At 48.4% G+C, this 23,539-nt stretch overlaps 1 protein-coding gene and 1 long non-coding RNA gene across 7 annotated transcripts in view; one reads left to right on the top strand and one right to left on the bottom strand.

Moving 5' to 3' along the window:
• SMOC1 (SPARC related modular calcium binding 1) overlaps nucleotides 1-23,539 on the top strand; it is a 147,843-nt gene that overhangs the window by 95,710 nt on the left and 28,594 nt on the right. For 3 of the 6 annotated variants that reach the window (XM_082734003.1, XM_082733999.1, XM_082734002.1), the window contains exons 6-7: nucleotides 14,187-14,243; nucleotides 16,219-16,299. In XM_082734003.1, coding sequence (XP_082590129.1) covers nucleotides 14,187-14,243; nucleotides 16,219-16,299 — 138 coding nt within the window. Of the gene's footprint in view, nucleotides 1-14,153; nucleotides 14,244-16,218; nucleotides 16,300-23,539 lie in introns of all 6 variants that reach the window. The other 3 variants (XM_082734001.1, XM_082734000.1, XM_082733998.1) reach the window with 1 other exon arrangement.
• LOC309866346 lies at nucleotides 5,013-23,388 on the bottom strand. The gene is made up of 3 exons (XR_014312582.1): nucleotides 21,224-23,388; nucleotides 6,693-6,754; nucleotides 5,013-5,558 (listed from the first exon to the last, which is right to left on the bottom strand). It is a non-coding gene; the product is annotated as an uncharacterized lncRNA (long non-coding RNA).

Below are 23,539 nucleotides of genomic sequence, written 5' to 3'. Positions count from 1 at the left end.
CCTGGGCCGTTCAGGCAGTCAGCTACCAGGTAGGCAGCAGGCAACCGAAAAGGACACGAAGGCAGTCATGTCCAAGTCTGCCCCGACCCTTTTGTTTTGGACACTGGCTTGAACATCTTTGGTTCCTCGCTGATTCTCCCTAATAACTGTTCTAGTACATCAGATTTTCTTCACTAAGAGGAAACTGGCTTCACAGGCTTGCAACCCATGCTGCTATTGTTTTGGAATTCTTAATCATTCTGTCTTCGAACTTGTGTTCTTTTTACGGAAAGCCCAGTGGGACCAGGCAGCGGGCGTGTGCGCGCCCTCATCACCCTGTTGGCATATTGCTTTTGTGGTGCGGGTTGTGGGGCTTCCACAGGACGCTAAAGATTTTAATCCTTCTTTAGGTAGAACAACATTAAATGGAAAAATTTAAACCACCACGACAAGTCAGGAGAGAGACCATGGAAGAGAGGATCAAACTGTGCAGTTCAGTGTCCTTCATGGCACTATTTTCCTGCTTTTTGAACAAAGGGCCTTGCATTTTGATTCTGCACCGGGCTCTACAAATTATGTGGCTAACCTCAATTAAGGCGTCTGTCTGAGTGCTGTTTAGTGGAGCAGCCAACATGAGGACTAGGTCCCTGGGCTGTGCTGACCACAATTTCCAGTGTGAGGCACACTGAGCTTCACCACCGGGATAATGGAGAGGGAAAGAGGGGGTGGGAGCGTGCATGCGCTCTAGTAGCTGCAGGGAACCAATACCAATGTCATTGCGTGTGCGAGCACTCCAGAGCCCCTGTTTCAGGCTCTTGGGTAAAAGCCCAGCCAGGAGACGGTAGCTGAGTTTGAGGCTTTGCACCTGTGTCTGGGTCTTGGGGACTTCATGTTCTTAAATGTCCACATGGAGCATCAGGCCTGGGTAGGATCAGCGTGAGGTACATGGGCTTGACCTGCACCCGTGGTCACAGGGAGACTGAGGCAGGGCCTTGGAGCCCGCCCTACATGCTTATCCCATGGGAATGGGAAGAGGAGGCAAAACCACCCTGCTCGAATGCAGGAAATGAGACTCTGGAGAAGCTGCTGGCCTGAGTGCAGGTGTTCCAAGAGGACGTGGAAATGGAGCATCAGGATCCCACTAGAAAACATGGACTAATGGGCCTTCCTGCCCGCAGGAATGCATATGGAGGTAAAAAGAAGGGAGCAGATGCCTTTCCAGGTCTTTCCCAGGACAGGGAGAAGCAGCCATGCCTGTTGGCAGCTCCTTTGTAGGTGGCAAAGTGGGAGAGGGGTGTGAATGTTTCTTCCTGCAAGGATCTGAACTCCTCAACCCTGTGCATGGCTCGTGTGTCTGTCTGCAATTTATTGAAGTTGCGATGGGGAGCTGCCTTCAGTTTGACTTGTTGCAACTGAAGACTTCAGGAACATCGCCTCTGCTCTGGGGCACGAGATTGTGGCGGTAGTAAAAGGCAATCGGCAATCATGCAAAACCGACAGCCCAGATTTTCCCCACCAAAGGGAACTGAAGGCGTGGTGCTGAATGGAGCACCCACGCGGAGAAGGGCAAACCGTGGGTCTGGGATCTTAAACTATACAGAGGAGTACTTCCCAGGTTGCTGTGGCTTTGCACCCTGTGGACAAGACAAGAAATAGACCCGTAGCCATTGCAGGCTCCTGCTGATCCAGCTGGGAGAGGACAGGACACCTGATTCCTCCAGGGACGGTGTGCAGAATAGGGGCATAGAGTCTGAAGCCTCATCGCAGAGATAAGTTGCTTAGTTTCCAGAAGCTTGCTCCCCTACACCAGATGGGCTCCTCCCTCCCAGATGGTTCTACAGAGCCTCTCTTTGGTGCAGAGGCCTGGAGGGGCACACTCGCCCCTGGAGACTTGACTTTTGCCCAGAGCCTCTCCTTCCTTCTACTTTGGAAAGGATCACCTTAGGTGCTAATCCTCTTCTCTTTGTCTGCCACGGGCAGTGCGGAGAAAAGCAGGCTCAGGCCACCTGTAGGAAGGGCCACCTGAAGCCACACACCTGTCCAGGAAGCTGGAGCTGGAAGGGAGACAGGGTGCGAGAGGGCATTTGTAATATCCTGTGTCGGCCGCTGAGGTCCCTCTCTCAGCTGCCACTTAAGAATGGAATGTGCTTCGGAGGGCAGCAGGTGGGAAGACACAAAGGCCCCTTGTCCGAGCTGGTGCCCACACGTGGGGTTTCCTAGACCGGATCTCCCTAGAGCTGGGGCTCACAGCCCTGAGGCCCGCTGCAGCCCCAGCCCTGGGGCAGGTTGAGAGGCACACCCAGCAAGGACGCCCCGGGTCTGGGTGTGAGAGTGGTGGTGGCCGCCGGGGGTGGTGGTGGTGGGGGGAGCAGGCCCAGTCTTTCCTCTCCCCCACCTTCTTGCCTCGGGGAGCCCGCTCCACTGACAGGGCTCAGAAGGATCGGTTCTCCCTGCCTGCAAGGAATGAAAAGGTGTATTGTGCGCAGACGGAGGGTCTGGTTGCCAGCCAGGAATTAGGCCTGCGGAGGAGCGGAGGAGAAGGCTGAGCAGAGGAGGCTGGGGGAGGAGGCTCCGAGAGATAGCCGGAGGAAGGGAGGAGGGAGAGAAGCCAGGCAGTAGCAGGTCACAGGCGGCTCTGGCTCGAGGCTCGGGGTCCACAGGTGTGCGGCCCGAGGGGAGATGTGGGGGGAGGAGGGAGGGAGGTGCTGTTATCTTACCCAGATGCACGTGCTCTGCGAGGGGAGGAGGGTCAGAACTTCAGACTATTTACTTAATCCCTTGGAATGTCCTTTCCTCGCTCTGTTCTTTGGGCCCCTTGTGTTTAACGGACCCCTTTATGGGAACATGTGTGGTAATTAACACGTGCAGCGTAGGGCCCGGGCCATGTGTTTGAGTTTCAAATATCCATTGATCTGGGGCACTCCCATCCTGGCTCCCCTCCCCTTCTTTTCCTTTGGTCCTTGCCCTTGAAGAGAGATGCAAGGTGGGGGCTGTCTTTGGGGAGTTGGGGGGCACACGTGCCTCCACATGTGTTTTACTGATGCTTCAGAGGACGATCAGAGGAGAGGAAGAGGGCTGCCAGCAGCCCCTTGAGCTCTGCCGATCTGCTGCTAAGAACAGTAGAAGGCTGAAGAAGCTGAGGTAGAGATGGATTGGACAGCTTGGGACATGGCTGGGGAGGAAAATGCGTTTTGAGATCGTGAATTTACCCCAAGTGGATTTTCCTGAGGTGCCTGTTTTTGTGGTCTTGATGAGAAAGAATGTGGATGATTTGGGGAGCATAGGAGCAAAGTCAGGGACAACTCCTGGGTAGGATTGCTTGTGAGGTGCTGGAGGGGAGTTCTCAGCCTCCTGGGGAAGACCTCAGGGTGTAGAACTATGAAGTGGGAGAATGGGCTGAGAGCACTTGTGAAATTCTTTCCTGGCCCTTCTCTGGGAGCTTGCTTCTTCTGAGCATCCAGGACCCTGGAGCTCCCCGGCTGATGCTTCAGTAATCGGTGAGGCAAGGTTGAGGACCATGAGGGGTTTTCTGTAGTTTGCATATTTCCTATTTGTAAGATGTCTGGGATTTAGTCATTAAAGGAAAGTGAGAGAAAAACAGAAACCTTAGCAGACTCTGCTTGCATTTTCTGCATGGACTTCTGTATTCGTTGAGCCAGTGGTGGAGAGGGGCAGAGCTCCCCAAACCCAGCCCACCTTGAATCCCCCAAGAGCTGCTCTGTATCCTGTGCTCTTAAGTAAAGAGTGAGTCACAGTTATTTGTCTCAGGGTCTCTTTTTCTGTCTCCATTTTTAGACTCTCTCTTAGAGTCTGGTCTACAGGTTGGTGCCAGCTTGGACGACCTGTCACTTGGGTGATGGGTTCAGCAGCATGCTTACTGAGGGCTGAGGGATGTGCTTCGGGCAGGGGTGATGAGCCGCAGGCATCCGGGACGACGGGGACAGTATGGCTTCCAGAACCAGCCCTCCTGTGGTCAGCACACCCGAGTGAAGTTCACCTCACTGCCCTGAGCTGCACTTCTCCGGCTGTCTCAGGACCTTCTACACGAGGCCCTCCTGCTCAAATGACTCTACCCTCTTCCCAGCGTCCCCTCTTTCCTCTCCCCCAGCACAGAGGGAAAGGCGAGCTCAGTAGCTGACCTGTTAGCGTGGTCGTCAGATGGCAACAGTCTGATTCCCTACCATCTGGGGTTGGACGTAGTGGGCGTGGGCAGCTGACGACCTCGACGGGTCGACCTCTGCTCACACTGGATTTCCCCAGGGAGACGCAGTCATTCGAATACAGCACCTGCTGAGACAGGAGCGGGCCTAGGCAGCTCCAGACGCATGGGAGGCAGCCTTTCGCTGTCCGCATGTGTGTGGCTGCTGCCTGCCAGGACCCCGAGCCATGCTGACCAAGCCGGCACATCGGGGTACCAGCTTTGCAGTGTAGACAGGTGTGCGTGGGTGTGCTCGAGCACACGTGCAAGTGCCCTATCTCCTTCCTTCCTCACTCCCCAGCTTGGCTCCATGTGCTCAAGCCCTGCCCTCCACCCCGTCCCTATGCTGGGGTCTCTGAAAGAAAGTTATGCGTGGAGGATTCTAAATGAGGAGTTTGAATCCCATTTCCAAGGACTGGAGAGGAAAGGGGTTTTAGGGATCTGGACAAGCCTCCTAGTCGTGGATTCTTTTGAGTCCCTGGTGTTACGTGTAACCTCTGGTGTTTCTACTTGGTTTCTTATTCTTTCATTCAACAAATATTTACTGAGAGTCTCCTAAGTGCCAGGCTTGTTACGATCACTGAGGACCCGGCGACAAGGAACACGATAAGAGCTCAGCCTTGCCTTGTGGAACTCACATTCTAATGGCCCTGAGCCTCTTTCTTAGAGAGGTTCCCTTCAGGGGGAGGGAAAGCCTCCCCAGGAGGCACAGGTTTCTAGGTGCTGGGAAGCTGTCACCTCTGCTGGGAGGCAAAGTAGGTGGCCCCTCCACCCAGCCCTGGTTGGTAGTCCCCATGGCCAGAGCCTTGAAGGAAAGACTCTTGGGGAAGGTGCCTGGGATGAGCTTGGCCCACTGGCAAGTTCTTTTTTTATTTTTAATCTAAATTCAATTAGCCAACATACAGTACATCATTAGATTCGGATGTAGAGTTCGGTGATTCATCAGTTGTGTATCAGTTTTGCTCATCACATCACGTGCCCTCCTTAGTGCCCATCACCCGTTGCCCCATCCCCCACCCACCTCAGCAACCCTCAGTTTGTTTTCTGCACTTAAGAGTCTTGTGGTATGTCTCCCTCTCTGATGACTTGCCATTCACGTTCTTGATCCCACTGCCTGGTACCTTTGTGGGGTCCCCCAGGTCCAGGTGAGGACTCAGATGGTCAGGCCACTGAGAATTTGTTCATTGGCTCGCTGTCCCTTGAGTTCAGTTCCAGGCATGGCCCAGGAACGCAGCTGGAAGCAGAGATTTCCGCATGTGCACACAGAGGTCTCTGGGCCACATCTGAGCCCCTGTCTCCAGCTCAGAGCACCATGCAGCTCCTGGGGGAGAGGCCAACGAATCCCCACTCTCGGGTCCTGCCGTACCCAATTCTGTGCCAGCTGAAGAAAACAGAGATCCAAGAGCTGCTTATTTGAAAGTCTACATGGAAAGGCAATGGAGCTAGAAGAGCTACGACATTTTGAAAATGAAAAATGAAGTGGGAGGTATCACTCTGATTTCTTTTAAAAACAAAGAGAGCTTTCATGCTTTACTCCCCCATGACCCTTGATAAAGTTTCAATTCACGCTTCCCTGTGTTCTTCCGAACAAATTCTGTGACCTTTCCCTTTTTAAAAATGTTTGTTTCATTTCTTTTTTCTTAAAAAAAAAAAAAAAGGACTTCTTTTTTTTTAGAGTAGTTTTAGCTTCACAGCAGAATTAAGAGGAAAGTACACAGATCTCCCATACAGCCCCTGCCCCCACACAGGCAGAGGTGCCCTACTATCAACGTGTACGCCAGAGTGACACATTCATTATAATCAGTGAATCTTCACTGACCCGTTATCATCACCCAGGACCCATGGTTTACATTAGTGCCCACTCTCAGTGCTGGCATTTCTGTGGAAATGGACAGGTGTATAATGGCACATGTCCACCATTTCAATATTACACAGAGTATTTTCGCTATCCTAAAAATCCTCTGTGCTCTCCAGTCCTGGCAACCCCTGCTCTTTTTACCGTCTCCATAATTTTGCCTTTTCTAGAATGTGACGAAGTTGAAATCATAATACCCTGGTGAAGACCTACAGTGCTCTAGTACTCAGTACAGTGTGGTGTCGGCCAAGGGATAGACACAAAGATCAGTGGAGCAGAGTAAGGAACCCAGAGAAAGGCCTGCCCAAGGCTGGCAAACTGATGGGACAGAGACAGAAAGCAGTTCTGAGGAGGATGGCACTGTAGCGACTGGATATCTGTAGGCAAAAACAAAAACAAGAAACCCCAAGCCCTCAACCCAAACCCCATTTTCTTAACAAAAATGAATTCAAAGTGGATCTTGGACTTAAATGTAAAACTATTAAAACTTTTAAAAGAAAATATAGGAGGAGATTCTCAGAAATCATAGGTAGATGAGTCTAGAGCTTTTTTGTCTTAGAACTATAATTTGTGAAATCTGACCTCATCAAAATTAAGAACTTGCTCTGAAAGATCTTGTTAAGAGAACAAAAAAAGTACAGACTGGGAGGAAATACTTACCAACCACATATCCAGTGTAGGACTTCTATCAGGAACATGTAATGAGCTCTCAGAAACTCAACCTGTTGAAAAGCAGTTCCATTTAAAAATGGACAAAATCCATGAATAGACATTTTACCAGAGCTCAGATGCAGAAGGCAGAGACACACATCAAAAAGATCTTCAACATCATTAGCCATAAAGAAATGCCAATTAAGATCATGAGAGGATATCACTACACACCTGCTAGAATAACTAAAATTAAGAAAAAAAAATTAAGGACAATACCAAATGGTGGTAAGGCTGTGGAGAAACTGGATGTTTCACACATCGTTGGTAGAAATGTAAAATGATACACACTCCGGGAGATATACTTTGGAAGTTTGTTTCCAGAGTGAAAAACAAAACAAACAGTTCTCCTATAATCTAGCAGTGGTACTCCCGAGCCTTTATTCCAGACAAATGAAAACTTTTGTGTACTCAAGAACCCAAATGTGGATGATCACGGTAGCCTTATCTGTGGTAGCCGAAGAGGAAAACCACTCAGATATCCTTCTGTGGGTGAAACACAGCTCGGTGCCTCCACCCCGTGGAACACGATCTAGCGGTATGAGAGCACAAGCCATCCGTGTGTGCCTTTGGATAGACCTCAAAGGCATTATGCAGAGTGAGAGAAGCTCGTTTCAAAAGGTCACTTCCTGCATGATTCCATTTAAATAACATTCTAGAAAAGACAAGATTGTAAAGATGGGGAAAGGATCGGTGGTGGCCAGGGTGAGAGATGGGGTGGAGGAGGGTACGTGTGATGATCAAGGGGCCATAGAGGGAGATCTTCATGGTGATGGAATAGTTCTGTCTTTTAACTGTGGTCACACGAATCAGCACGTGGATAAAATTGCATAGAAATACCCCCCTCCCTGACACACATACACACATGAGTACCTGTAAAACTGGCGGAATGTGGATGAGGTCCATGGATGACCCCCCTTCAAAGTCCTGACTCTGATATTGTACAACAATGAGGTGACCTACATATTTGTAGGTTGCCTATGTATTTAGGTTCGCTATGATGATGTTACCATCAAGGGAAACTGGGCAAGACGTACATGGAACTTTCCTGTATTATTTTTGCAGTTTCCTGGGAATCTATCATTTTTTTCAAAATAAAGAGTTAAAAAAAACTAGCCCACTTCTCTTTGTGAACCCAGCTCGGAACTGACTCTGCTGCTGGTGGTTCCTCATCTCCCTTCCTCCCCCCCTTCCCCCCCTCCTCTCCCTCCTCCTCCTCTTTCTTCTCTTCTTCTTCCATGTCTGGTCTATTTTTTTCACCAGCATCATGTTTTTGCTCTTATTCAGGGGAATGTGGAGCTTGAGGATGTAGGGAATTGTTTGCGAAAAAACAGCTTTGAGCTTGTTTCTACTTCTTTGGGGAGGGAGTGTGCAGGTGGGTAGACGGAATGTAAAACACTGATCTCTTGCTCTGGAAAGGACCCAAGGTGCCCAGATAACCGCTGTTCTCAAAGGTCAGGATTAGGAAAGCTCATACTACATGTCTGAGCCTCATTGTTCCTGGGACATGCATCTCAGGAAATGTTGACTAAAATTCCATCCTCCTCCTCACATGATTTGGGTCAGGGTCTTAAGGGACTTTTGCAAAAGGCACCGGTGTCTCCCTGTGATGCCCAGAATACATCACTCCAATTTCCACACTGGGTCCCTGAGTCACAAGCTGAGGGGGCTGGTGGCTCTGGTATAAATGTGGTCTCATCAAAACCAAGAACCTTCCAGTACTTCTGCCAGGCTGAAGTTTCTCTCCATGTCTTTGTAAAAGACGACCAATGGCGGTCTAAAAGAATTCACGAGGGAAGTGGCTGGTGATGGACATGGCTTGGGCAGAGCCCAAGAATCGAAGGGGGCTTGGGATCGTGGAGAGACCTTCCGAATCTTGGGAGGGGGGAATTTCTTTTTTCCTCATTCTCCAAGGCTCCTCAGTCTCAGAGACCCCAAGAGCTGCCATTAATACAGATTCCTCCTCTGGCCCCTTTGACACATTTGCTTTTGAAGGACCTGGAAGAGAAAGCTCTTTGTATGTGGTCAGAATAAACTCATTGTATACCCAAACAATTAACTCCTCCGCGGACTCGCCAGCCCCTTGAAAGGCCGGGCCCTGCTTCCCTGGACCTCTTGGGCTCTATTCAGTCCCTTAAGCACACCAATGTTTTTGAGTTTTTGTTTTGTTTTGTTTGTTATTCTGAAAAGTCTTTCGCTGAGAATAGTCAGAGCGGATCAACATTTGTCCTCAGCCTGCATTTATCTCCACTTGCCAGAGAATGTCAATCAGGAATCAAAAAGCCAAACAGAGGAGGCTTTGAACGGTGTCATCAGGGGTCGAAGTGACTTCCAGCTGTCTGTGCGTGGGCCAGACCTTCTCGCAGGGCAAGGAATTGTGCTGTCACACAAACCCACTGTCTGGACAGGCTCGCGGAACCCGTGAGGGGGGTGTGGCTTTGCGGGGCTGCACCTTAAGGAAGAGACAGGGTTGGGGGTTGGAGAAACTGGAAGGCCAAACTCCAGGACCCTGGGCCTGGGCAGTTTCCAGAGCTGCTCCCTGCCTCTGGGCCCGGAACAAATCACTTTCTTCCTCTGTGACGCCATCTCTTTTTATCTGCCCAGTGACGTTCTCTGTGCTGGCCATTGGTGAGACTAGATGAGGAAAGCCACCTGCCTCAAATGGAGTGTTGCAAAACCAAAGTGGTCTCATTATTGCAGATCTTGACATCATCCTTGAGAAATTCTTTCAGCTTTGCCTCATTCATTTAGTCATGAATGTAAGCTTGCCTTTTTTTTTTAAATTTTTTTGTTTTATTTTTTATTTTGCTTTTATTCCCCCTCCCCCCCGCCACTATTTCCGAATTTACATTTTTCTCCCTGTAAGAAAAACGATAATCTTCGAATTGGCGTTTGCAGTGGCCTCTCCTCTTCTTGTTCTGGAAGAGTGTAGTGGTGTTAAAGAGGACTAACATCCTACTATGTGAGGTCCAAAAGCACCACCAACAATGAGCACGAGATATCACATCACCATGAACTTACGTGTCAACTGAGATTGAGATACATTTTTCTTTAAAATATGTGGGAGTCTCCCTGCCAATTAAGGATCACTGAAATAATTTAGCAGCTGCTGCCTGAGGTTGAATCTGAGATGACATTGGTACTCTAACAGCTTTACTGAAGCATGATTATATACCATAAAATTCACCCATCATAAACATACAGTTCAATGAGTTTAGCACATTTAGAGCATCGTGTAGCCATTACCAGTGAACATTTCCATCACTCCAAAAGGAAACCTTGGACCGGCTTCTGGTTACACCCCACTGCCTCCTCCAGCCCTGGGCACCTGCACATCTGGACTCTATAGACTTACCTTTACTAAGCTTTTCATCTAAGTGGAATCCTACAATATGAGCATTTGTACATGGCTAATCTTTCATTTAGTCTAATGTTTTTGAAGTTTATCAATAATGTCACTTGTATTCGGAATTCATTATTTTTCGTCGCTGCGTAGTATTCCATGATAGGGCCCTATCCCCATCTGTGGCCTGTTCACCAGTTGACAAACATTTGGGTTGTTTCCAGTTTGAGGCTTTTGTAAGTGATGGTGCTATGGATCTCTGCACACATGTCTCTGGGTGGACATGTTTTTCTTTTTCTTGGACAGATTCCCAAGAGCGGAATTTCTGGGTCGAATGGTAAGTTTATGTTTCACATTTCAAACAAATTGCCAAACTGTTCTCCAGCATGGCTACTCCATTTTCTATTTCCACAGCAAGGAATGAGGGTTTTTGTCTCTCCACACTCTGGCCAACATTTGGTATTTCCTATTTTTAAAATCTTAGCTATTCTAGTAGGTACATAGTGGTTTTAATCTGTATTTTCTTAGTAACTAATCATGTTGAGCATCTTTTCAGGCATCCTTCAGCTGTCCGTGCATCTTCTTTGGTGAAATGTCTACTATACTATTTTGTTCATTTTAAAATCAGGTTGTTCATCTTCTTACTGAGTTGAAAGGTTTACTTTTTTTTTTTTTAATTTAAAAACTTTGATAGGATTTTAATTTTGTAAATCCAATTTGAAAAATAAGCACTTGGTTAAGATGCTTTATACTCATAGCATTCATACCTTTAAAGTCCTTGCTCCTGAGCTTTTAAATCTTTAGTCCTGCACCTTGTCCCAAGACTGGGGCACCCTTCATTTCAGAAGAAGCTATCACTACCCAGAGAAGAAAAGTGAGGGGCTCAGGTAACCCAGTTTTTTGGATGTAAAGCCAGGATGTGGAGTGTGCCTCCACTGGAGACGGGGAGACTAAGCGGAAGCTTTTTCTCTTTTCCAGGGCTCAGTGTGGGGCCTGGTATTGTCTCAAGGCCTGCCAGGAAGCTGAACTGATGTGGACCTTGGACCCAGGCCTTGGACCTGTGTTTGGTCGAAGGGTGTGCTTGTTTGCTGGGTTGGGAGCCAGGGGCCCAGGTGCCCGGAGATGATGGTCAGAGGGTCCTGTTGGCTTTGGCTTGGCTTCTCATCCTTTGGGCAGCTGAATTTCACAGGTGGTTCTCCTGGCAGCGGGGCACTTTGTCTTTTCTCACTTCATAAAGATTTCTGTCTAGGGCCTCCACTGTGGCGGTCTGGCTATACCTCCTTACCCATGGTGACCCCGCCCGGCAGGAAGATTCACTGCCCACACGTGCCTTCAGGTGCTTCGGGCCCTGGGCCTGCGTCTGGGCAACTGTGGAGGTCCTGGGCCCGCACAAGTGCCAAACTTTCCCGGGAGACTGGAAACACTCCTTCCTCCCCTGGGCAACGGAACGTTGCTAATCGCTACACCAGATGGGCCGCCCGAGACTGTCATTGGATTGGTGGGAGGAAGCAGCAGAATGTTCTCTGTTACCCTGCTCCAGAGAGAGCTACGGCTCTTGGAATATGGGGGGATTTTTAGTTGAATATTAAAATCTCGCAGGAGCCATTTTTCACTTGGGTTCTCACCATTGTCCCTCCGGGAATGTTTGATTTCTCCCTTTCCCTCTGTGGCCCTGGAGGCCCCTAAAGTGAAGCCATCCCAGGTGGAGGGCCTGAGCCTGTGGGGCCGGACTCCTAAGACTGTGAACTCTGCATTTGGAGGAGCAACCAAATGCGCCTTGCAGCTGCCACAAGCCTTCATTCAGTGGCTGATTGAATTCAGTGGAAAGAGGTGTTAATAGAGTTAGGGGAAGTGATGCTATTAAAAAAAGTGACAGTGTGCGGTTCTGCTCTGTGTTTATTCTCCTTCAGTGACTTTCAGGTCAAACTTACATGGTTGTGCATCAAAAGATGCCTGTTCTGGACTTCGGTTGGAGGCAAACGAGCTATCCAGCAAGTTCACTCCTCTCCGCCTGCCCATATCTTGTTCCTAGGGATGATTGTCAGCTGGTGCAGGGTCGCCTCGGCCCCGGTAGGAGCTGGGTCTTGGTGTCAGCCGAGGAGAATAATAGCAGAGTCATGTGTTACCCGACGGTGGGGCTGCTGGCCTCAGCCTCTGGCCACGATTAGGGTCTCTCTAGAGCTCCAGTCTGAAGATCCCAAGGGTGGGGTGTGAGTCTGACGCTCAAGAAAGGGATCAGAACTCTGTGTTTTTCCTCCCTCCCTGATAAGATGCAGGGAAGTCGGCCAAAGGTTTTGGGAGCTCCAAATGGCGGCGGGTGGTGGGGGGTTTGTTATTAAGGCTGATCTGACTGGCGTCTCAGAGACTCTCTGAGAACTTGCTTTCTCCATTGTTAATGAACTCGGTGGAGGGGATTAAGAGGTATAACCTTCCAGTTACAAAATAAATAAGACATGGGGATGTAGTGTGCAACACAGGGACTATATCCAGTAATACTGTGACACCTTGGTGCGGTGAGAGAGGGAACTAGACTTACTGGGGTGATCATTTTGTAACAACCGTGAACACCAGCTCACTATGTTGTACACCTGAAACTAATACCATAGTGTATGTTGATTATTCTTCCATTAAAATAAATAAATACCAGTTGTTATACCAATTATAATAACCAATTATAATAACTGGTATTTATTCTTCTTAACAATAAGAACTGTTGGTAAAACAAACAAATAAATATAAATAAATACATAGCAGTTAAATGAATAAAATGACCAAAAAATAGTTAGTGCGTGGAGAATGTAGTATTCAGTTGTACAAGATCTCTGGGGGATGGTGTAATCATCCCACTGCCTGAGACCACGGGGCTCTTCTTCCCCTACCCCACGCCCACCCCCGCCCCTGCCCAGGGAGAACACAGAGAAATCTCTAAACTATGCATTCTCAATGGAGGCAGAGATATCAAGAAAGGGAAGTTGACTGGGGGTGGGGGGAGGCAGGGGGACAAAAGAACTCTTGTTCTTTTTTCATATAAAGAACAGATATACATATAGTACAGAAGCAGATACACATGCAGTGTCTGTGTTATGAATATTTCATTAGGAAGGCAATTAGGAAGAAAAAGTCTAAAAATGCTCTTTAGCTGGGCAGTGATGAAAAGTTGAGAGACACTGACCTGCACTGAGATTTGGGGGGATCTTGGTGGAAGTAACCCAGCGTCCTGAAGGAAGGCAAAGTCTACACTCACTCCTCCGTTGCAGGCATTCTCGCTCTGCGAAGAGTGGCCGACTCTGCTGGGACCCTGTGCATTAGGACTTGTTCCTGGGAACTTCGTGCTCCCGTCATCTGCTGTAGAAATTTCAAAGCCAGTCCAGGCTTCAGTTTCTCACACCTCCTTCTATCTTGCTTGCCCCCCACCTCTCCCTGGGAACAGGCGGGCACAGTGTTTCATACTTAGAAGTATTCTAGGGATTCCGGATTCTCTCCAGTTCAGCATACTGGAGAGAGGATGGTCCTTCCTGCCTTTTCTTCCTTTTTAGGGGAGGATAGAGAAATTGCTAGGTGTTTGGGAGGGAATAAGCACAGCCTCTTGTTTGCCTGAAGCTCTTCAATGAGGACCACTAGGTACTTGGCTGGTACCGTTCACAAAAGGGCAGGAAGGAACTGGGGACACCAGGATTTGAGGCCACGAAGTATGCCAGCCTTACCCTAACATGCCTGGCCCAAAGCTCAGGACTGCTAGGGAAGGTACACACCCACCCCCACACCCCAGCTTTCCTGCAGGGAGGACCACGGCTGATAGTCATCCTGCCGGGTCATGTGGGTTGATGAGGAAGGGCCTTCCAAGACCATGACAGTTGAGTTCCCTTTTGTCCCACCCCTGGGATGGTGAACATACACCTGGATTTGTCTTACTGTTGGTGTCTCTCTATGGTTCTTTTTTTCCTTCCTGTTCTTTCTTTCTTTCTTTCCTTTCTCTTTGGTCTTTTCATTGGGACTTGGCCGGGCCATGTGCAAACCCCAATCATTCAACAGTGCTGGAGAGTAGATAGTATTTACCTCAATAATGGTAGTCTCTTTTCGATTCTTTTTAACTCTCAATTCAGATGATGGGTCGAAGCCGACACCCACGATGGAGACTCAGCCCGTGTTCGATGGAGATGGTAAGCTCTTGTATCACTTCCGACTCGTATACTCCCAACCATTTTTAGATTTGAGGAACATCTTTCCTTTGGATGTTTGTATAAACTTTATTATTATTTTTTTCTTTTTTAATTTCAGTTTCCCCCAGGTTAGGCTGGGTTGTTTTAACCTTTAAAAAAAAATGCAGATCCTCCCAGGAACTGGTACACTCTCTACTTCTGGAAAGGCCCTCTGTTCTAGCCAGGCTTCCTGCCTAGCTGCTGATGTCCAATAATAACACAGCCTGGATGGACCCTTTGAGCTGCCAAGACCAAAGAGCCATGGCTGAGAAAGACAGGCCAGCACTGTCCCTTCAGTAGATGAACCAACACTTACAAGTCCCTTCTCTGTGCCCACCATTGTGGTAGGCCTCTGGGGGACCAAGAAGGAGTAGTTGAGATGAAGCCTTTGCTCTCAAGACAATGGCAACTACTGGAGAGCTTTAGATGTTAAATTATAGGGTCTTATTTTTTATTGTAGTGGACATTTTTGGGAGAAAGGAGATCACAGTGGTCTGGGGGAAGACTATGTGAAGAGACAGTACCCGGGCTGGATTGTGAAAGGGGAAGGGAAGAATCAGGGCAGTGTGGGGACTGATATGGACAGAGGGGGAGAGTATGGTGAGGCTGAGGTATAGTAGGAAAGTAGGAGGAAAGAGATTGGTTAGTGGACCTGGTTCGACAAAGTTGGACATTGAGAGCATCTGAGAGGGAATTCTAGGACAAGAGACATAGTATTGCTGGTAGGTAGATAGAGGCTGAATGTCCCTGGGGGTATGAGGGCTAGACAGGAGGAGTGTGGGGTGCAGAAGGCTGGCCTCTATTTTGAGTTTGAGCTGCTCATGGCCTACATTCTTCAGTGCACTTTGCCATATACTCCAGGCTCCCATGAGGGGAAGTAGGAAGCTTGGCAAAATGCAGTTTCTAGAAAGTCTGACACCGGGGTTCGGCTGTCAGTGCAATACGCAGCAAACTTTGAGCAGCTTTCAACCGAGTGTATCCAGACCTGGATCATGAGACTGGACCGGGAGACGGGAATAAAAAGAAATTATGCCACTGGTCAGTACTGTGCCTATGGATGTCCCGAGCAGAGGCCCACCTCTAGGTAGAAGGACTGACATGTGAGCTCTCCTTTACAACTGGTTATTTAGTGGAACATACATACATGTGTTCATACCTAGAAATTCAGATGTTTCTGTGATCCACAAATCTCCTGGATTTTTGGCAAGTTGGGGATCTCGAGGGATCAGATGGGAAATGGAGACCATGTTACCTTGGGAGATCGCCCCAGCAATTTCACTGAAGGACTCATCACTCTTGAGTTCAGGGTCCTCCCGATTCTCATACCACTTGTCCATCATGTGACCCAAGCCCCAAAGGGCCTAGAGATCCCCCGCAAGCTCTCTGGATGGAGGATTCAGCCTGTGTCCATGAGAAACCATTAGGAAGGATATTGACGCACACATTGGACTCACCACTTTCCTTCCCATGTGGAACAGAGTCTCAGCAAGCTGAAATCTGTTGTGGCTCAGTCATTTCCTCCAAAATGGTCTCTGTGGTTTGTTTGGCATTCATTTGTTGATTTATCCCCTTTAAATCTTCTTCCAGGGAAGCAGCTGAGAGAGACTTGGCTTGGCCCATGCTCCTCACCTCCTGGGATAATATTTTTATTCCTGGATGGAGCGGCTCAGCGCCTCTGGACTTAGACCACTCTGCCTCTGAGCAGGGGAGGCCCTGGTTGGCTCCCATGAGCTGGCGGGGAGAGGAGCTTCCGTAGTGAGAAGGGAGAGGTGTTGGGACAAAGTGGATGTGAAATGAGGAAGAAAGCTCAAAACCTTGATGCCTCAGGCTTTAGAAAAAGTTCCTGAAGCCTGGGGGCTACCCTCCAAGTTAACCATTCCTTTGCCCAGATTTTCTCACTACTACTTCTTCTTTTTTTTTTTTTTTTTTGCCCCAGAAATTACAGCTCCTACTCTGTGGATTAAGCACTTGGTAATCAAGGACTCCAAACTGAACAACACCAATGTAAGGAATTCAGGTAAATAATCTGCCTGGGATTGTGTTTGTGCCCGAATCGCCTGCAGTTGCCCCACAGTTGCCCCACAGTTGCTCCGTGACTACCCGCAGTATGGGCTTGGGCAAGGCATCTAACGTGTCTTGTCTTCAACTTCTACAGCTATAAAGCGAGATTAGATGAGTGAATCCCTTCCAACTTTAATTTTCTTCAATTAGTAGCTCAGGTATCATCTTTCATGAGGAGCTGATCTTTTAGCAAAAAGTCTTTTGACTGTATGTTTTTCTGTTTTAATTGACTCTACATGCCATGCAGAAGAATTTGAAAAAAAAAAAAATGACCTGGCATGGAAATGTTGGACCACAAGGCTTAAGAGACTTGGTTCTATGTATTTTTTTTTTAAAGATTTTCTTTTTAAGATTGTATTTATTTATCTGAGAGAGAGAGAGCAGGAGAGAGAGGTCAGCGGGAAGAGCAGACTCGCTGCTGAGCAGGGAACCTGATGTGGTACTCTAACCCGGGACTCCAGGATCATAACCTGAGCCGAAGGCAGTTGCTTAACCAACTGAGCCACCCAGGAGCCCCGGTTCTATGTATTTTTTTAAGGCTCCAAATAGTTGCTTACAGTCATGTCATTTCTGGTCTCATCTTTTGAGGGTCTTGTGAGTGGTCAGGTTTGGTACTCGCTGAGCTCCTTGTAGAAGGGTGACGAGTTTTGGAGGGTGATCAGATTCGTAGGACTCTTTCATAGAGTTCGTTTATCATCAATGAAGACCAAAGTCAATAAAGTTCATTTCACCATCAGTGAAGACTGGATGTCCACCGACAGGAAAGTGTATTAACAAAGCCAATCTGTATCTCCATCATGGGGAAATCACCCTTCTATTCGCCTAAGACTTCATTGTGAGAAATGCCCGTCTGCATAATTTATGCCTGCATAAATGTGGTGAATTTCATTTCAGCCATATCATTTTCTCCCTATGGATATCAAGGTCTATAAACAAAAGATCCATCCCTTTGAACTGATGGGTAGTTTTAGAAGACCTTTAATTAGTAAGTGGGCTGTCATTGAGCCCCTTTAGGTGTATCCATCTGCCAGCTCTAGCCTAAAGGTGGGAGTGGGAGAACTCAAGTGTACCAAGGAAGTTACCCATTTTGATGACCCCATGCAGCATCTCTGGATTTTCTCTGTGATGTGGGCGGGTCAGTATCTCCGCATGTGTCTGGTTCCCTGATTGACAAAAGCTGGAGATAGGGGATGATGGGGTTGGAAGAAGACCATGTGAGTCCCATGGGCCAGGGTCTTGGACAGAACAGTGCCGTGGTTAAAGCACAGGTGTTGGAATCAGCAAAACCTGCAATGGCTTTCAGGCTTCTGCACTTAGCGAGAGATCCAGGCAAGTGAAATAATCCTTCCAGCGCCTCAGTTCTCTCTCTGGGGGTCATGATCTTTCCCTTGAAGGACTTTGGGTAAAGGTTAACCAAGATACTGTCTATCTGGTACTTAACCAGTGCCTGGCTAAGTGGTAAACAGTGAGGACAAGAGAAGCTGAAAGTACATTAGTTATTGCGATCATCATTGCGGTAGGAAAAATGGGAATGTTAATGATACCACTTACAGTGAGAATTCTTCAATTCAAGCTTCTTTGTAGACCCTCCTTCCACCTCCCCTCTTGCTGTTAGACAAATGTGATAAGTCAAAGTGACATGGTTTTGGTGCCAGTGGTCCCCCTATCCCTGGCCCCCACCTCCTCCCAACAGATCTGCAAAGCCTTTATTTAGAGGCTTTATTGTCACTCTTTGACCAGTGGCAGCTATGACAGTCAGTGCTCTCTGAAATCCTGCATCACCCTTTGCCTGGAACACTCACTTGACATTTAGCAGTTGCTTCCAGAAATTGCTTTCATCTACCAGTGGTTAATTTCTCTACCAAGGCTCTAAACTCTGTGAGGACAAGGGCTTTGTTGCCTGCCTATTATATCTATTATAGAATCTAGCTCACTGTGTTTGAGTGCTCTGGGGGAGGACAGAAAAGACCATCATCACCATCATCATCCTCATCATCAAAATCGGAATCATCCTTTCGGATCCTGCACACCTTACAGGTGTTATCTCCTTGAAGCTTCACCACCACCCAATGAGATAAGTGTTGTTATCGCCTCCATCTGACAGGTGCAGAGATGGAGGCTGAGCGAGAGGAAGTAACTTATCCTGGGTCCCAGCTAGTAGGGGTGGGGCTGGGGAAAATGATTTATCTTTGTGAATTGAGTGCTTGTGTTCTTGGGCTCTTTTCTCTGAGCGAAGTGAAGTGGTGATATGAAGCTATCTGATGTTTGCTTCCGCTCAAGTTCTTCAGCTTTCCATTCCTACCTGTCCTGGATAGTTGCCAACTGGATGACTACTGGGTCTTCATGGAGAAATGGTATCCAGGCAGGTACAACCGTCCTCCTTTTGTTGGTGTGACCCAGCCATCTTCATTTTTTTCCTGGTTGGACCCAGTTATGTCTGGAGGGTTAGTGTGTAGAAGAGGAAAGTTCAAGGATAGCCAAAGCCTCCCTGGGAGATATTGAGGTCAGCAATAATTATCAGAGATCTACTAGACCTTAGGCATTTTCTGGTAAACTGAGAACTTTCTCCATCATGATCGAGTGGTAATACTCAGTACCTGTTGATCCTTTTGATGAAATTATGTATAAAAAAACATGGTGTCACAAAGGCATTTAGGCAGGGATTGCAAATGGCCAGCTGCCTGTTCATGCAAATAAAGTTTTATTGGAACACAGCCACACCCACTTATTTACATATCACCTATGGCTGTTTGGGGGCTGGAACAGCAGAGCTGAATAGTTGTGACAGAGACTGTCTGGCCTGCAAAACCTAAAATGCTTTCTATCTGACACCTTACAGAAAGCAATTTGTTGGCCTCTGGTCTGTGGGTCGGAATTAGAAGAATCTGGACGGGAATGTGTGCATGGGGGTGTCTTTCTCCTGATGCCTGGCCCCTCTCATAGACCAGGCAGAAGTAGGGGCCATGCCTTGGGAGATGTTTCCAAACATGCCCACGGAAGCCTGCATCGTCAGCTCAGGAACTTGGGGCAGCTCACGTGGCCCTGCCCTGTCCAACGTGAACCTTTGCCGAGCTTTGGCATTCTGTCCTGGTGTAGTCTCTCACAAATGGATGCCGGTGAGGCTTCCTGACGTCTGGCTTTTGTGGGCAGAGCTAGGGATCATTTTTATACAGCAGTGGTAAACCTCGTAATGGCATCAGCATGGGCTTTGGTATCAGACAAACCAGGAGACCTGGCTTCCCGTGCTGGCTTCCCGTGAGAGGCTGAGTGACCTTAAGAAAGTTCATTAGTTGTGAAACAAGGTTCTGAGTGCCTTGCAGGGTTTTTCTGAGGATTCAATGATATATGTGAAATGCCTAACACAGAGTTAGGTATATCATGAATGATTTAAAAAATAATGGCTACTCTTGACGGAATATCTTTAAATCTTGTGCCAAGTGCTCTTCATGTTATCTCATGTGGGTTGATGAGAAGTCAGATAACATGTTAGTGATAACTCGTGTCTGGGCAGCTGGCTCTGGTACAGAGTGGAGCCTCTGGGTCAAGTGCCCGAGGCAGTTTCCCATTGGAGTTTGCCAGAAGATTCTGGGTTAGGAGAGCTTCACCCCCCACCCATGAAAAGGGTGAAGCAGGACTCAGAAGCCAGTCTAGTGAGCGCTCTTCCCACTCTGTCTTAGAGGCAAGAAGGCCATCCTAGTCCCTTCTACCACCCCAAACATCCTTCTTTCACACTCAGACCCTGTGACGCCAGGTTTGTTTTCTGGCCTGGGGACTGTTGATGTTGGAAAGGTTCCACTGGGCAGCTGAAGCTTTGCAATAACATGACACATATGCCTGCAGACTTATCCTGTCTCCTTCTCTTCTCCCGGGGGTGTCGATCCTTGTTTTTAAGGCTTTGTCTTGTGTTCCCCGTGGTCAGTATTGCCTTTTGAGGACTTGGCAGCCTCAGTGTCGATGGGTTTGCCCCTCTGGGCCCCTGTCTCTGATTCTGGTCTCTGTTGCACCAAGAGCTCTCTTGCCTTTGGGAAGACCTGGCCAGCCGACACCCTAGAACTTGACACCAGCCATCCTCTCACACACGAGTGTTGGCCAGAGACTGTGTTCTGCTTTTAGGACCAAATATGAACTCTTGCGGAGCTTTTGGTATCAGAAGCTGGCTACCAAAGCATTTCTTAACATAACTAGAGTATAAGAATCTTTTTAATCATCTGCATTTTATAGAAGAGAACAAAGAGATTAAAGAAATGATGAAAACTAGGCTTTGTCTCATTCTTCTTCCCATATTTCATGTCCCACTGCTTCTAATTTTACTATGTGCAGACACTTTCCTACAGCTATGATTTATAAAAGTCTCTCTCTCTCTCTCTCTCTCTCTCTCTTTTTCTGTATGACAGAGTTCTGTGCTTTCTTGTCTGGGAATATACTCTCAGGAAATATGGTCGTGTGAGCCTTACCTCTTCTCTTGGAGCAGCACAGTGATGCCCTCATGGCACATAGGCCCTTTCCCTCTGCTCCGTCGTGGCTGGCTACCTCTTGGAGCCACTGGTGGGGTCCTTCGACTTCTCTTCTGCCTTCCCCATCTCTTTCTTTTCCTTTCCTTTCCTTTCCTTTCCTCATTAACTTCCTTCATGATCTGATCTGGGATTTTGAGAAGGCCCTAGAACTCGACCCTGGGGGTGAAATCCAAAAGCACTTGCTTTTCCTCCCTTGCCTCTTTGCCTGGCAGAGCTTCCTTCCAGACGTCCCTGAATGTGGGAGCGTATGGGAGCTCTGCTTCCCTGAGACAGAGCCTTCAGCAGGGTTACAAGGTGAAAATCATTTCTTGTAAGTTTTGCCACGAACACAGCCCCGTCTCCTCACACGTGGGAGCGTTTGCCTACCTCACCGTCCGCATGGCCGGTCAGATGTTCGCAGCACCCCTGCTCCTTCCTATCTGCTGGCGTCAGAGCCCTGCTCCTCTCGGCCCGCTGTGGGCCCCTGGGCTGCCTTTGGACCGCTCCTTCCTCACCAGGGAAGCTCCTGCCGGGACAGCTGCGGTGACTGGGATGCGGGGTCACTGAGGCAATGACACCTCCTGGCCGGATCCCCCATCCCCCAAACCAGCACTCTTGGCCTGCCCAGAAACCGCGGGGTGATGTAATGACCTGAGGCCTGGAAAAATAAACAGCTCTCAGGGAAACCAGCGGTAGCCGTTGTAAGCAAATACCCCGCAGCCACCTGGAACCTCACACATGACGTGATTGGAAGGAAGAATGAGTAATCTGCTAACGTTAGCAGCCGAGGACGGGTCTGGGCTTGCGAGCATTTAAAATATCTGTATAAAAACAAACCCTTGAAGTTTATTTCTATAACTGGCCTTCTGGATGCCTGCCCATCTATCTATCTGCTGCAGGTGTCTTGGTCCGTCATAGCCAGAGAATAGAGCTGGGGACAGGGAAAGGTGGTCATGCCTTTGGCCCTCTCCGTAGCAGCAAAGGCCTTTCTCAAGCTTTCCCTCTGCAGACAGGACCCGTATCCACCTTTGGAGGCTCCAGAGAGCCTAGCCCCGCATCCATTTTTCCTCGTTTTTTAAAATTAGTTTTCCCAGTTGTCTTGCTCCTTTGCCGCACCGCATCTGCTTTGGACACAGGGGTGTGGTGACGGGCCAAGGTGAGGTGAGAGTGTGATCGGCCTTTGGGCCTAGCTTGAACAGCAAAAGTTTTGTTTTGTTTTCACTAGGTGAGTTTGTGCAGTTTTTGGTGCTGATAGCAAAACCATGTGCCCTAGCACTTTCTTTTGGCCTCTGCTACTAAAAACCTGAAACTACAGGTCCCTTTAAGGTATTGTAACTGGCTCCTTCCCATTTGCTAGAAGTCAACTATGGTCTCCGCTCTGAGGATCCTCATTCTGTGTTTATTTGTAAAATGGCTTTGCGAGAAGGCGGAGTATATGTCTTATAAACACACTCCCACGTAAGTGTTTTTGGGAGATGAAGAGTGAAGTTAGACACTTTTTAGGACAAATTAAAAACTCTCTCTTCCTCCCACCAATCCCTGCCCCAGCATGTGCCCCCTTCTTCCTTCTTGCCTAAATGTGTATTTGCTAGTTTTTGTCCTTAAAGGACAGAGTTTGTCAGATCAAGGTCAATGAAGTTACTGAGCAAAACTAGAAAGAAGACTGCTTGCCACTTCTCAGTACTTGTCATTGCAAAACCACTGGGAAACATTTCACATTCTTGTTGGTGGAAGGGTCACATGAGCTCACTTAATAGCGTGAGGCAGGAGAGATGGAGCCTTTTCTAAAATTTGAGGGGATGTGAGTCAGTGATGCTCTGGGGGAAAAGTTAAAAAAAAGTGCCTATATTCTATATTGGGATGATCCATCCTCGAAGAAATATCTGCTGTAGAATTTATATCTTGTTTTCCTCCACTCCTCAGTTTCTTCTGTGTGGGAAGGCAGAGGTCGGTGCTTCCAACAATGGTGAACCATGCCTGGTCATTTTAGGTTCCACAGAGAGAAATCATTTAGACAGGCCGGTTGGTTTGTAATTTTCCCTTCCACGTCCTCACCCACAACGTTTTGTCCCAGCAGCATGCCCTATTTCCAGAGCCGACTGCAAACACCCCTGTGAGTAGGTGCCCTGAGCCAGCTTCAGGAATGTGGGATGGGCATGGTGACTTTTGTTCTGGGGATGGGGCCTCTGAGCCACAGGATGGCTCTGAAGGTGTTGAGAGGAACAAGGGAGAACCTGGAACCAATGCAATAGCCTTGCTTAACCCCTTCCTAGTGCTTGGGTTCCCAGGGGACGTGGGAGGCGGAGTTTGGGCCGTGGAGGTGGAGTTTGGGGGTGTGGGAGGCGGAGTTTGGGTCATAGAGGTGGAGTTTGGGCCCTGGAGGTAGAGTTTGGGGCATGGGAGGCAGAGTTTGGGGCATGGGAGGCGGAGTTTGGGTCCACCCCCGGAGCAGCGGTGGGGAAGGGCTCCCAAAGCTGCCTAATTGTAAGGCTGTGGGCCTTGAGAGTGCCTCGTATCGTACCACCACTTCATTTTCAGTGACAGAATAGAGCCCAGGCTAGTCAAGGGCCTTGTCCAGGGTCACAGGCCCATCCACCTGGTGCGAAAGGTAAGAAATGCAAGGCATGTCTAAGCAAGGAGCTGGCTGTTGGGTGGGGGCATGCCAAAGGGAGGGGGGCAGTGGTACCATCCACTCCAGTGCAG

This window comes from Mustela nivalis (assembly GCF_964662115.1).
Source record: "Mustela nivalis genome assembly, chromosome: 6".
Lineage (NCBI taxonomy): Eukaryota > Metazoa > Chordata > Mammalia > Carnivora > Mustelidae > Mustela > Mustela nivalis.
This window is presented reverse-complemented; position numbering and strand designations above follow the sequence as displayed.